Source organism: Miscanthus floridulus, chromosome 7 (assembly GCF_019320115.1).
Source record: "Miscanthus floridulus cultivar M001 chromosome 7, ASM1932011v1, whole genome shotgun sequence".
NCBI classification, from domain to species: Eukaryota; Viridiplantae; Streptophyta; class Magnoliopsida; order Poales; family Poaceae; genus Miscanthus; species Miscanthus floridulus.
This window is the reverse complement of record NC_089586.1, coordinates 4,711,975-4,726,616: the sequence shown is the minus strand read 5'-3', so window position 1 is coordinate 4,726,616 and position 14,642 is coordinate 4,711,975. Positions and strand designations below refer to the sequence as shown.

At 45.4% G+C, this 14,642-nt stretch overlaps 1 protein-coding gene across 1 annotated transcript; it reads left to right on the top strand.

Moving 5' to 3' along the window:
• The first annotated feature begins 3,525 nt into the window (after window positions 1-3,525).
• On the top strand, window positions 3,526-5,946 carry LOC136462398 (L-lactate dehydrogenase-like). Its single transcript, XM_066461501.1, has 2 exons — window positions 3,526-4,309; window positions 5,347-5,946. Exons 1-2 carry the CDS (start codon window positions 3,683-3,685, stop codon window positions 5,791-5,793), a joined length of 1,074 nt encoding a protein of 357 aa, XP_066317598.1. The 5' UTR covers window positions 3,526-3,682; the 3' UTR covers window positions 5,794-5,946.
• Window positions 5,947-14,642: the final 8,696 nt, after the last annotated feature.

Below are 14,642 nucleotides of genomic sequence, written 5' to 3'. Positions count from 1 at the left end.
TACACGTGGGTGCTTATTTTGAAATCCTTAATTAGATTTCATATTGTCTCTATGATGTTCAATCTTGATATCATTGGTGATGAGTACATGTTGATAGAACACTGTAATGTAAATATGGAGTTTGAGATTGGAGATATGGATTAAACCAAAATTTAATATTGTGTTTACAATCCAGACATTTTCTCTCTGGAATTTGTACAAAAGTTGTATATATCCCGATCATATTGAATGATTCAATATGAAGGAATCTTATTGTTGTTCTACCTCTAGACAGAGGAAGATTGTTTTATACCATAGTGATTGAGATGAGATATCATGACAAGATCTTCATTATCTCGGTGCTATTGAAGCGCTAATGTATAGCAAATGCACCCAGTTGGATATTGCTTTTACAATAATTTAGTATCTAGAAGCAATGTTACTCTTTCCAAATGTTGGTGGATTGGAGTTAAGAATATCTTTGGATATCTCAATAGCACATGAGATCTTGTTGTGCCCTTTTGAAAGAATCCATGACCTGTTTTATTGGATATAATGATTTTGTTTATCTATAAGGTCCCTAAATACCGGATCATCGAAATGCTTTATGCACATGTGGAAAGACCATCTTAGTTGTCACTTCCATTAATCATTCTGATATTGTATTATATTAGGTTTTGTATTGATAATTTTTTAGGTTATTATGTGGTGTTATCTGGTGTTGGTTTTATTGCAGAGTGGTCATTATCTAGGAATATAGTGTAGCTTGTGCAGATAAAGACAAGTTATGTTGGTTGCAATATTATTGATAACTTTGCACTAAGATTGTTCTATTCCTATAAGGAAATGAATATCTATAAACTAAGTCTTGCGATAATTTTACTAAGATATTCACAAAGTCTGCCATACTCTACATTTTGTATGCGTTTAGTGCAATGTGAAGTGACTTAGGGATTTGCAAGTATGAAGGGAAGAGGCTCTTTAATTAATTAATTAATTGATAACTCGTTATAACTTAGAGATTTACAAGTATTAAGGGGAGAGTCTCTCTAACTGACAACTTGTTACAAACATCACACTGTACTCTTTTCTTTGTATGAGTTTTTTTTAGAGGGTTTGTATAAATTTTGAATGAGGAAACATCAACACAAGGTTATATCATATCACAAGGTTTGATCATCCTTGGATCTTCGTTATTATGATGATCCAAGGATGATCAAATGAAGGGCACATGGAATTGATTAAGAATGAGTGTTCATCCACTCTCTCGTCTAAAAAAAACTTGACCGGTGAGGGAAGAACCGCCCTCACGACATTGTCATAGGAAGGGACCGTATGACCCCAGTCAAGAAAACCCCCGAACCCTGGCACATACCCTGAAGGGCCGAGTGAACTGGGACAGGTCATCGGGCCGGCGGCACCAGAGGCACACCGCAGCCGACGCAGTCACCAGACTCGTGTGCACAGCGAGAGGATTTTTTTGGGTGGGTACCGAAAATTCTGCTCCCACCGAGGCTCGAACTCCGATCGACAGGCTAAGACCTTAAGCCTCGCCGCCTGACCAGCTGAGCCGAAGCTCGCTCCCTCCACTCTCTCGTCTATGTAGTTAACCTTTTATGTTCGAGTACTTCTGCTACTTTAAACAACACAAACTCCTCTTTTTTTTGCTTTTCCTCTCTCTCTTTTTTTTTTTTTCTGTCGTGCCATTCGGCATGATAGCTAGAAGCCTTGGCGTGACCCATAGCAGTAGAACCAGGAAAATCAGTCAGTTCCGGTTTGCATTAAAAGCATTAGATTTCAACAAGCTGAAACAATGCTCTAGATAGATCCTCCTAGATAGAATAGAATAAAACAAAAATCTCCATTGGCTAGTATACTGACTTGCCGAGGAGGAAAGGAACAAAACTAGAGAACACAGGATGCAGCACGCAGCAGCTTTTGGCTTGTTAGGTTGACTGGTTCATATTGTTTCTGATTCATGAAAAAATATTATTGATTGGTTTATGTTAGAGAAAAATACTATTTCGACTAGAAATTTACGATCGTTTATAATAAGCCATAATTAAATAAACAGACTATTTATCAATTGATGTTTATCAGTTATGATATAGCGTTTTTCTCCTACAGCATCAGCCAGGAGGTGCCGATACGCGTGTTTTTTGGCACGGTTGGTCAGGAAAGCGAGAGGAGAGGAGGAAAACCCAAGCACTCTGGTGAAAGTTCTCATGTCCTTTCCTTTCCTTTCGTTTCAGCGACTTTGGCTGCTGATTAATTGCTTTCCGATACCAACCTTTCAACGCACGTCTAGAAAGAATCCAGATGGACAAGGAGTAATATAAGGGCGTGTTAGTTCGCGAAATTTAGGAATTTAGCTACGGTAGTATTTTCATTTTTATTTGGTAATTAATATTCAATCATAGATTAATTAGGCTCAAAACGTTTGTTTTACAATTTTCAACTAAATTATGTAATTAGTTTTTTTCGTCTACATTTAATGCTCAATACACGTATCGCAAGATTTGATGTAATAGCTATTGTAGCATTTTTTGAGAATTTTTTTGGAAACTAAACGAGCACTAAACTAGCTTCCTTGGTTTTTTTTTTACTAGTAGTACGTGGATTTGTGTGTACATATATAAGGTCTGGTTTAGATTGAGGTTATGAATCAGTATTTGGCACTGTAGCACTTTTGTTTGTATTTGACAATTATTGTCCAATTATGGTCTAACTAGGCTCAAAAGATTCGTCTCGTAATTTACTATCAAACTATGTAATTAGTTATTTTTTAATCTACATTTAATACTCCATGCATGTGTCCAAAGATTTGATGTGATAGAGAGAGTGAAAAAAATTGCAATCTAAACCAGGCATAAATCTCCTTTTATCTCTCCACTGCTGTGCTTGCAATAAGGTGCTGTTTAGTTTTCAAAATTTTACAAATTTTTTTAAGATTCTCTATCATATTAAATCTTTGGATGCATGCATGAAGCATTAAATATAAATAAAAAATAAAACTAATTATACAGTTTAGACGAAATTCACGATACAAATCTTTTAAGCCTAATTAGACTATGATTGAACACTAATTACCAAATAACAATGAAAGTGCTACAGTATCGTTTCAAAAAAAAAAACCGCCAACTAAACCAGACCTAACAATGGGGAAGCAAAGCAAATCATAATGTATTTGGGGCTGCGTCATTATACTCCTAGATAGATTGTATATACAACAATAGTACACGACTAGTAGCATCGCCATGATCAAATTCATGTCATTTACACATATTAATAAATAAATAGAAAAGTACGCGCCGTTGTTTGTTTCGATCGCTACCTACACCTTTTGTATTGTTGTTGATGATGATGATCTTCTCCGCCGGTGTACGAGTCAGTTCATTTTTTTATCACCAACTTGCACGTAGTAGAGTCAAGTCGCCGCTCTTTTCGAACCAGCGTCTATTAAAACCAGCGTCTCTAGCAGGTAAAGTGGTTTTCGGTGAGTGGGCCAGGGTAGAAATGGAATTGAATACAAATAGCAGGATGGAGCATTCTCCTCCTACGAGTAGCCATTGCCTTTGCCATTTCTCCACTCCACCACTCTCAGTCTCAGCCAAGGAAAGCCTCTCCTAAGGTAATCGATAGTGATTAACCTTAGGCAATCACACACATCCGCAGCAGCAGATCATCAATCAATCACAAGAAGATGAAGAAGGCGTCGTCGCTCTCCCAGCTCGGCTTCGATGCCGGCGACGCGTCGTCAGGCTTCTTCCGCCCCGTGTCCGACTCCTCCGCCGGCGGGGTGGTGACCCCCTCGGCGCACCGGCGGAGGCTGACCAAGGTATCCGTGATCGGCGCGGGCAACGTGGGGATGGCCATCGCGCAGACCATCCTGACGCGTGACCTCGCCGACGAGATCGCGCTGGTGGACGCGCTCCCGGACAAGCTCCGCGGGGAGATGCTGGACCTGCAGCACGCGGCGGCGTTCCTGCCGCGGACGCGCCTGGTCTCCGACACCGACATGTCCGTCACCAGGGGCTCCGACCTCGCCATCGTGACGGCCGGGGCGCGGCAGATCCCGGGGGAGACGAGGCTCAACCTGCTCCAGCGGAACGTGGCTCTGTTCCGCAAGATCGTGCCGCCGCTGGCCGAGCACTCCCCCGACGCGCTGCTGCTCGTCGTGTCCAACCCCGTCGACGTGCTCACGTACGTGGCCTGGAAGCTATCGGGGTTCCCGCCCAACCGCGTCATCGGCTCCGGCACCAACCTCGACTCGTCCAGGTTCAGGTTCCTCCTCGCCGAGCACCTCGACGTCAACGCCCAGGACGTACAGGTGCGCCTGTCGCCGTCGCTCTTTTTTCGGTTCGATTCCCGCGCCCACGTGACACCTGGGCCCCATCCCGGCCCGGCCACTGGCCAGAGCCGCAGAGGGCAGAGGCATCAGTTCCCTCCCTTTGGGCCTATGGGCATGTGACCACTGCTCCAATCTCCATGTGGGGCTGCTCTGCTCACATGGTTGTCTGCTTGTGCCGACCACCTTCTGCTTAAGAAAATGTCTCCTTGTGCACCTGCTCAAGGAAATGTCCTTGCACATTCAACTAGAACCACGACTAATGCTAGTACTACGTCTACCACACAGTCCATGAACCATGATGACCGCCACTCCAAAGTTTTTTCAAAGCCACCAGCAGCTTAATTCAACTACAGGTTGAAAGCATGCATCCCCTGGTGCCTGGAGAGCCACGATGCTTGTTCTAATATATATTTGGGTCTAGTACTCATTATTCATTTCAAAGGTGCATCATTTCTGCTAGCCATCGATAGTACTCTGCTCGTACATGCGAAGAGTAATCAAGTTGAGCAGCTTCATCCGATCCGATTACGGCGGAAGCGCCTCCCAAAAAGAATGTGATATATAGCACTTCTCTAGTTTCGTCATTTTAGTTTATCTTAGCTTAACATGTGCAATCGAGTCAGCACACAACACTTAGCAGAGGCACATTCAGTTTAATTACATGTCTAGTGTTGTGTCACAATCGCATCACAATAGTTTGTTTCAACCTTCAATTATTGTCTACTCAAAACCCATATAATCAAAAAATAATAGCAGCTACTCCTATAGAGAATGCAGTTTTAGGTTTGGGATGAGTCCAAAAAAATTTAAATTTGACAAAGCTTATTATCATTTTTGTCTCCAAATAGATTTACTATGCAAATATATTTATGATGTTTATTTGGTATCATAAATGTAATTTTTAGTACTAGGCACTCCGATAGAGTGACCAATGCTTATGTCAATAGCTGCATCATGCATGCAGGCTACTGAAATGAAAGCCGGCATGTTGATGGATCGATTTGTTTGCATTGCAGGCGTACATGGTGGGCGAGCACGGCGACAGCTCGGTGGCGGTGTGGTCGAGCGTGAGCGTGGCGGGGATGCCGGTGCTCAAGTCGCTGCAGGAGAGCCACCGCTGCTTCAACGAGGAGGCGCTGGAGGGCATCCGCCGCGCCGTCGTCGACAGCGCCTACGAGGTGATCAGCCTGAAAGGCTACACCTCCTGGGCCATCGGCTACTCCGTCGCCAGCCTCGCCGCCTCGCTGCTCCGCGACCAGCGCCGCATCCACCCGGTCTCCGTGCTCGCCAGGGGGTTCCACGGCATCCCCGACGAGAACGACGTCTTCCTCAGCCTCCCCGCAAGGCTCGGCCGCGCCGGCGTCCAGGGCGTCGCCGAGATGGAGCTCACCGAGGAGGAGGCCAAGCGCCTGCGTCGCTCCGCCAAGACGCTCTGGGAGAACTGCCAGCTCCTCGGCCTCTGATCGGATCTCATTACATTCATTTCATTCGTGTTCCACCTCATATCGTCGTGTTTAACAGTTTGATTTTGGATCGTCGTCTTAAAACCGTTGATTACTGCATCAATCACACTAGTAGTGCATCCGGTGTTCAATAAAATTACTACTACGCCCTGTGTTTTCTAGTTGCATTAGTTAGTAGTGGTGCTGATTTCTGCATTTGGTTTGATTGGCTCATCGTCGTGACCCATTGACGGCTTGGCCCCGTTCGGCATATCCGGTTTGTTCGGTTTTTTTTTTTTTTTTTTCCAGTCGAAGCAGTGTTTTCTTTCGTAACAAGTCAGCAAGAACAGTGTTTTTCAACCAAAATTCAGCCAGCCGAACGGGGTCAATTATTATCATCCCCAATTTATATTTGCAAGGAAGGATCACTTCGTTTCATTTTTTTGGCACCGATGCAGTTAAGTCCGCTCGATCATTTGTCATTATGATATGATTAATCTCAATGGCCATGTTCATTTATCTTATAATCCTCACTCGACGGTGGATTTTCCACACCTACCTTTGGCCGCCAGGCCTCTCATGGCCATAGGTTCGTTCGGCTGACAGAATTCTGGCTTAAATTGGCTGAAAATACTGTTCTGGCTGAATTGTTGTGAGAGAAAAACACTGTTCTGGCTAAAAAAAAGAAGCCGAACAAACCGAATATGGGGTAAGCTGAACGGGGCCTATGACAGGCAAACGACCCCGACGAAAGGACGTAGGAGCGCGGTGTCAGGTCCCGCGACGCGCCCCCGCCCTAACCTCGCCGGGCCGCCTCCTCCACCGCCCGCTCCACTAGTAGAGAAGTGGACAACAGTCCTGGCTTTAGTGATTCGGGACTAAAAGCATTGTCCTTTAGTTCCGGTTGCCTCAACCGGGAGTAAAGGTCCTAGGCTAAAAAACAATGACTTCCACATCTGTGGCTCGTGGGATTCGAACCCAAGACCTCATGCATGGCCTCGCGCGTATCTTTACACCCCACCTACATAGCACATATGACTTTAGGTGGGATGCTTTTCTTTTGAACTAGCCCATCGAAGAACCTTTAGTCTGGATTGGTAACACCAACTGGGATTAAATGATCATTTAGTCTAGGTTGGTAACATCAATCAGGACTAAAAGGTCTACCTTTAGTCCGGCTTGGTGTTACCAACCGGGACTAAAGGTTAAGACTCTTTAGTTCGGGTTAGTAATACCAACCGGAACTAATATAGACCCTTTAGTCTAGGTTGATGTTACCAACCGGGATTAAAGGTCTTCTGAAACCCAGAAAACTTGGATCTGGAACTAATGGTCACATTGTTCCCGGGTCCAAGGCTAGCCGAGACTAATGTGCTGAACCGAAAGTCTAGTGCTCTGACAGTGCCATCGCCGCCTCCGCCTCGCCGCCGTCTCTCCCGTCCCCACCGTAGGCCTGCTTGCCTCTCCTGATTTTCCTTTCTAAGCCCGCTGGAGATGAAGAAGAAGAGAGAGAGAGGAAGAGAAGACCGTGGCCATGGCAGTGGTGGGTGAGCTTGAGGTTGCCGGAGCCGGCGCGATGGCAGACGATGTGGCAGGAGCCGGGGCCGACGGCTAGCACAGCGGAGGCCAGCGCGGTACCAGAGCTGTGGCAGTCGGCGTGGGGCGGCATTGACTTGGGGAAACAATGCCATGGGCGGCGGTGGCGTCGGTAGAGGAGAGAGAGAGAAGTGATGCTTGAAGATTTGTGCTGGAGAGATCAAGAATGGCTGAGATAGAACATGCGGCTGCATATACGTGCGGTCCTGCTTTTCCCTTCCTTACCCAATTGGTTCTTTGTCTCCTTCCGCTCTGCAAGTCTTCCTCTTCCTTCCGATCTATATCTAACACGATGCTGGATCCAGAGCTTATGTTGCGAATCACGGAGTCGGTCCTAAAATCTCATAGCATACAATGTGTATTTGGGCAAGATTCTATATATGAATTTCTTCTTCTTCGACCTCGTTAATTCGTCATTCATCGTGGTTAGCCTTGACAAGCAAGGCGTGCAATCTCGTGATTATCATCCTGGTGTGGTGGTGCAATCATCCAACCCTCACACGGCTGGTAATTTCTCTGTCGAGTCGAACCCACAAGAAAATTGGTTCACCAATAAATATTTCTTCTATATGTCAATATTTTTTTTAAGTTAAATGCACCAGAGATCCATTAACTTGTGAGGAAGTTTCAGTTGAGTCCATCAACTTCCAAAGTGACTTTTTAGGTCCATAAACTTTTAAAATAGTTCACTGCAATCCATACCTATTTATTTAACCTTAAATTCAAAGCACATTTGTAGAAAACCCCTTCCCACACGCATGCAAGTGCATACATGGCTCTCTGCGCAGGTGCCCCAGGCGGGATTTTCACCCGGGTGCATGCATGGCTCTCGGCCGCTCTCTTCTCCGCGCTCGGGTACGACGGCGTCTTCAACCCGCACGCCTCCGTCTATCGTCCCTGGGCGGCAGTCTACGCTCGGCCCGCCGCTGCCCCCGGCTTCGCAGCGCGGTGCGGCAACGCCACCAGCAACGACCCGAACACCTCCGCCGGTGTTATCGGTGCGCGTCGGGGCCCGCCAGTGGCTGGCGCTCCAAACCGTCAAGCACTTTAGGATGTCGGGACGAACCCAGCGAGCTCGGATTGGTTGGCCTTCCTGCTCGATCAAGACAACGGCGAGCTCAGAGCTCATCTGTGTGTGTTTGCTTTGCTATTGTTTTGCTTTAGCACGGTGCAGGGAGACAGCTCTGAGGGTGCTCGTCAGGGTGGCGGCGCGGAACTTCCCCGAAGTACTGCAGCAGCTATTCAGGTGCCTAATCGAGGGATGGATGATGGAACAGAGCAAGGGCCCAAAACTGCTTGAGCATTTCTTCGCCACGTTGCCTTACAGCTGTTGCTCGGTATGTAATGTAGCTACCCACAACAGCCCTGGAGGACGACATACGTATTGCTATTGATGGGGTTTTTCTGATGAACTTCCATTTAGATTTTCACCCGTGAGCTCGCCGTCCCCCGCTTCCGCGACATGGCCACGTCCTATTTCGGGGGGTGAGCGTGATGCTATGCCTGGAGAACGCGACGAAGCATGAGCTCGGCCATGATCTCGAGGACACCATCTTGACCCATGCCGTTGAGATCTCCAAGAAACAATACGGGTGAGAGCTGAGCATATACCATTACAACATGAGTTCATTCACTGCGTGGTTCTTCTCGATCGTCACTCCTAACGTTCGTTCTCAATCTGGAGAAACTAACGGGCGGGCCGAGAAACCTCCTTCTGGGCGGCATTCGCATGCCGCAGCAACGTCTTCTTGTAGGAACTCTTCAAGAGAGGCCATCACGATCAGCTCGAGGACCGCATCAGGGCGTTCATCGTGGACGATCTCGATCGTGGCGTGGTCCACGGACACATACGGAGCCGCTCGGTCGTTCGTTAGCTGAGACTGGCGTTTCATCTGTGCGGAACGTGCCATGCAGCACGGAGCGACGCCGGTGGAGGCGATGCAGCTTGCAGAGCGGATCTTGGGGATGCCGCGGACGAGACGGATGCTGAACTCCGTCGTCCGGCGGGTGATCGACAAGAGCAAGCCATAGCTATTTTGCACTAGTAGTCGACGATTTGCTCCGCTGAGTCAGAGCACGCCACCATGCCTTAGACTGTACTCCAACTGCGAATTGTGTGTTTGACTTTGATTGATTGGCATTGCTTGCTGACGTACACGGCCAAATGTCTCTGGTTTCTCTGTACAATGCTACGGGTCACTACTGTACATCTCTAAACATTTCGTACAGCTTAGGCTTGTGTAGTACGTACTACTACTACTCCGTAGCCAGCATCTCTGCTTGTATCCATCCGCTAATGTTGTGTCAGATTAAAAGTCGTTGCAATTTGTGCATGCATGTACCCGAGCGCGGAGAAGAGAGCGGCGGAGAGCCATGCATGCACCCGGGTGAAAATCCAGCGTGGGGCACGTGCACAGAGAGCCATGCATGTGCTGCATGCGTGTGGGAAGGAGTTTTCTATAAATGTGCTTTGAATTTAAGGTTAAATAAAAAGGTATGGACTGCAGTGAACTATTTTAAAAGTTTATGGACCCAAAAAGCCACTTTAGAGGTTGATGGACTCAACTGAAACTTCCTCACAAGTTAATGGATCTCTGGTGCATTTAACTCTTTTTTTTATTTCCTTGCATTGTTGGTTTTGCACTGATAGGGGAATTTCGTTTTCCACTAGGGTTTGCTTGGAATTTGTGTAATATATTACATAGGCGATGCCCAAATTCTAAGGGCCTGTTTGGTAGGGCTCCGGCTCCTCCAAAAACAGCTCTGGCTCTGGATCTTGTGCTGGAGCAGATTCTCTGGTGGAGCTGGAGCTGTTTTGAAAAACCGTTTGGCTGAACAGCTTCTCATGTCTGTTATGATAGGGACAATGTCCAAAATGCCCCTGGCTGCTCATGTCTCTCCAGCCCCAGCTCGCGCCGGCGTCGCCCTCCGCTGCCCCGTCGGCGGCTCTCCCCTCCCCGGCCAGCCCCCACGCCGCGCTGCCGTCGACCATCCCCGGTCTGTGCAGCCGTCTGCCATCCCCGGTCGGTCCGCGCCGTCGTCGGCCCTCCTCGGGCACGAGCCACCTGCGCCCGCGCCCGGCTACGGGCCACCTCCTGCGGCAACGCCCGGCCACGTGCCGCCGGCCGGGGGCGCTCCCGGCCATGCGCCACCACCCATCCACGCGCCGGCGCTCGGGGTCAGTGCTGGCCAACCGGGGCGTGCAGCCGGCCATGCGCCACCGCCTAGGACCATCTTGCCTCTTGGGCTGCCGTGCATCCATGGAGGGAGGACGAAGCTGCTGTGTATCCATGGCTCGCCTGATGCAAACGACCAGATAAGGTTTGGATGGGGGAGACGATGGCAGATTCTCTGTTATTTCTCGTGAACTTTAGGGGCAAAGATGTACCTTGTCTGCTGTGTCTGACAAGGAGCCGATGAAAGCTACAATTTTTGGCTCCGGCTGACTGCACTCGCAACAGAGAGCGCAAAACCCGCGGCTCCTTCATGCGAGCACCAACCTTTCTACCCGTTTGGCTGCGGGAGCCAAAAAAAAAAACAGATCTTGGAGCTGAGTGAGAATCCCTACCAAAGGGACCCTAATATTTAGTACATGCATAGGTGTGGCCGTGTGGGCGCTGGAGCAGCAGGGGTTTTTCTTTTTTCATAAGAGAAGTTGGGGCCGTGCCACGTTTTTGGAGTGGGCTGCCCGGCCGGCAATGACTGGTAGGATACGAGAGACACACATCATATTCATGGAAGCTTCCAAGGAAGAAGCTGCAGGTAGGAATTGAACGTGAGGCCTTGTTTAGATGCCATCCAAATTCCAAGTTTTTTCACTCTCTCCATCATATTAATTTTTAGCCGCTTGCATGAAGTATTAAATGTAGGTAAAAAAAATAACTAATTACACAGTTTAGTTGGAAATCACGAGATGAATCTTTTGAGCCTAGTTGGTCCACGATTGGACAATATTTGCCAAATAAGACGAAAGTGGTACTATTTATCGGGTTTACTTTTTTTTTCAAAGTGAACGAGGCCTGAGTCTAGATGTGCATTCATAACGCAATTGACGACATGCTAGTACTCCACAAGGTAACTGTCAAGGTATATATATACATATAGCCGTATGCATGGTTTTAAGTAGTAGAGTACGTATGTATCATGCATGACCGAGCAGCTAGTAGCCATGTATGTCATTTCATGGAAATGGACAAACGATGTATATATAAGGCCGACAAAGAGGAAGCGACGAGTGGAAGAATATACTCCTAGCTAGGACGACAATCTAGAATTCTAGATGATGTGGAAACGTAGGCAAAAAAAAAAAAAAAAGGTGAGACGATGCTGGTGGTCTCTTTCAGGGTCAGGCAGCTAGGTCTTTCAATTCCTTCCCTGGTCAAAACCGGCGACTTGCATAGGAAAGGACGATGATGCTATCGGATCATCCCGTCAGCTGGGAAGAATTGAAGGACCAAGCCAAGATGGTACGACCGGCCGGCCATGCCTATGCGTTTCACAAGTCTGTTCCGGCCCGTCCCTTCCAAGGAAACATCGTCATGAATATCAGAGAGGCAGGCCGATCCATTATTTTATTTGCTATATGGGGTGCGGCACACCAAAAATCTGCTGTATTCGATCGGTTAACAATTCACTGCAAAGTTTGTATTGTAATTTGGTATAAATAAAAGTACTAAATAACATAATAATAGGTCTTAAATTCAACAACAATAACACATGAATAATATCAACATCGATCAGTTGTTGATCCGATCAATATGCATGCCGGATGCAGGGCGGCCACTCAACTTTAGGCTACTCGATCCATTGACCATTGGATTTGGACGGATTGATCCCCAAGCAAAGCAGCAGCAGCTAGCTATCTAGCTTAGCTAGATATATAGGGACACAAAAACAAATGTAAAACTACTAGTACGGAGATCTGGACCCCTAATGCGAGACGGACGACATGCATGTCGTCGCCCACGATGACTTTGTTTGAATTGAAACGAAGACCAAATATAATATAATATTAAACCAAAACCAGCAGCAGCTTCATTTTTCCCATTCCGGCGGTAGCGCTGCTGCCTCCGGTATTTGCACGCATGGTTGCACCGGCGTGCGCGGTCCTGGGCGGCCCCCGGCCGGCGGCGGCTACATTTTACTTTTCCACGCCTTGATGAACTCTTCTCCAAGGTACTAACTAGTATGGTTGAACTTGAATCCGGCCCGGGCCGACTGCTGCCTTCTCACCTGCAGCACTATGTACCACTAATAACACAATGAGGTCCCCATCATCCACCGTTCCATGCATATGATCTTGCATATATATAATAATAATAATAATATAATGGTGCCTAATTATATAGCACTCCTATTTAAGTACGCTACTTATCAACCACTTGATCTGAAAAAGGTGATCTAACATTTTATTATTTTTATTGTGTTTGTCTAAAAGAAAAGGACAGCGGCGACAACGACGAAGATGACCATGTACTTATAGTGGAGGATCCAAATTACTCCTGCACTGCCCCCTGAATTTGAATATATAGATGCAAGTTGTTTCTGAATATATATACGCCATCTCCCCTATCTGCTGATAACCCACCGTACCTACGTAATATATATTAAGCACATTCATGTCCATACCATACATCATGCATGGATCTACTACTAGCGTATATAATATAATACACTCCCTCAGCTTGGTCCAAAGAAAAGAAGACGATGCCGTCCTAGACTTGAAGTGTAAAACTTTATTGATTTTAACTAGGTTTATAGAAAATAGCATCAATATTTGTATTTCCAAATAGGTTTATGATGAATATGTATTTTGTTATCTATTTAAAGGTATTTGTTACTATAAAATATATATTAGTACTTTGCGCCTGCTTGGCTCCTTTCATCTAAACTTTAGAGCTAAAGTCTGCTCTAAACTTTAACACATCTCACGAGCTTTAGATCTCAAAACCGAGCTAATAAAGTGTTTTACAGCTTTTAAAGAATGAGGGGATCCAAACAGGCCCTTTGTGTATATATTTAGCCGAAGCTAAGATTGATTCCTTGAAAAATAAGAATAATAGTCCACCCGTCCACAAAAGAATACAACTATGGAATTTGTGCCAGTTAAATTAGTTTAGCTTTGACCAAATTTATAGTGAATAGTACTAACATTTATATCTCCAACTAAGTTTATTTAAAAAAATATATTTCATGATTAATTTAATGATACTTATTTAGTATCATAAATGTTGAAATTTTTATATAAATTTGGTTAAATTCTAATTATTTGTCTAGTCGAAAAGTGAGAATTATATCCTTTTATAAACAGAGGGAGAATTCTTTTTGAACGGATGGAGTACATACGTCCTATCTTGTTAGTAATACGTGTCCATACGTCCTCGAAAAGAGCTTAGCTTAGCTTGCAATAACAAAAAATCAATGCATGGAATCCAACGAAGAATCCCGGTATTGATGCATGTAACAATCACTAAATCACATGCATGCTCCTACAAGGAATTACTATATTTCATCTCATCTACAGTGCTACACTCAGAGATGTACTCTCTCCATTCCAAATCATAAGTGATTCTAGTTTTTTATATACATAGCTTTAGGATAGGTTTCTTTTGTAGAGAAAGAAATGTAGTTGCTACAACTATATGATAGATCTAAGATCATTTTTATAGATGTATTTATTCACATTAGTGACCGTTTCTTACTTAGGATCTCGACAATACAAAACAATAGGTTGGTTATTAGTTAGTTTTCTATTATTACTAGTAGGGTTCAGCCATTTTTGTAAAAAAGTATCCCTAAAGAAAAAACTATCAAGCCACACACTGAGCATTGCAATTATATTAAAATATTTACTAATTTTCATGAAATCTTATAGAAAGAGGGATAATTTCTTTTTTAGGTATTTTGGAAAACAAGGATGTATCTAACAAAGGGTATAACTAGGTGTATAATAAAAGCTATGTATCTTAAAAAAAATTCAGAACGGTTGGCTTAAGAACTGAGGCCTGAAGAAGTATTTGTGCGGCCGCAGTGTGTGTACCATACATATACATATCAAAAGCATGCAATGCAATTGTGCAAATGAAAACCGCCTAACAACGCCTCTGTTTTCAGGAAGCTTCATCTGGTACTGCAGGATTTCACGCTGTCCACGACGCATACAGACGCCATTGGTTTGCTTTGGCTACCTATATCTATACATAATAAAGTCAAGCTAGTATCATTTCCTTTTTCAAAAAGGTTTTTTCTTTCAGAAAGATCGATCGAAAAAGACG

Excerpts from the sequence above, each read along its gene's own strand:
- LOC136462398 (XM_066461501.1), top strand. The coding sequence starts at position 3,683 with ATGAAGAAGGCGTCGTCGCTCTCCCAGCTCGGCTTCGATGCCGGCGAC. Across the intron at positions 4,310-5,346 it reads TCAACGCCCAGGACGTACAG|GCGTACATGGTGGGCGAGCA; the intron begins GTGCGCCTGTCG and ends TTTGCATTGCAG.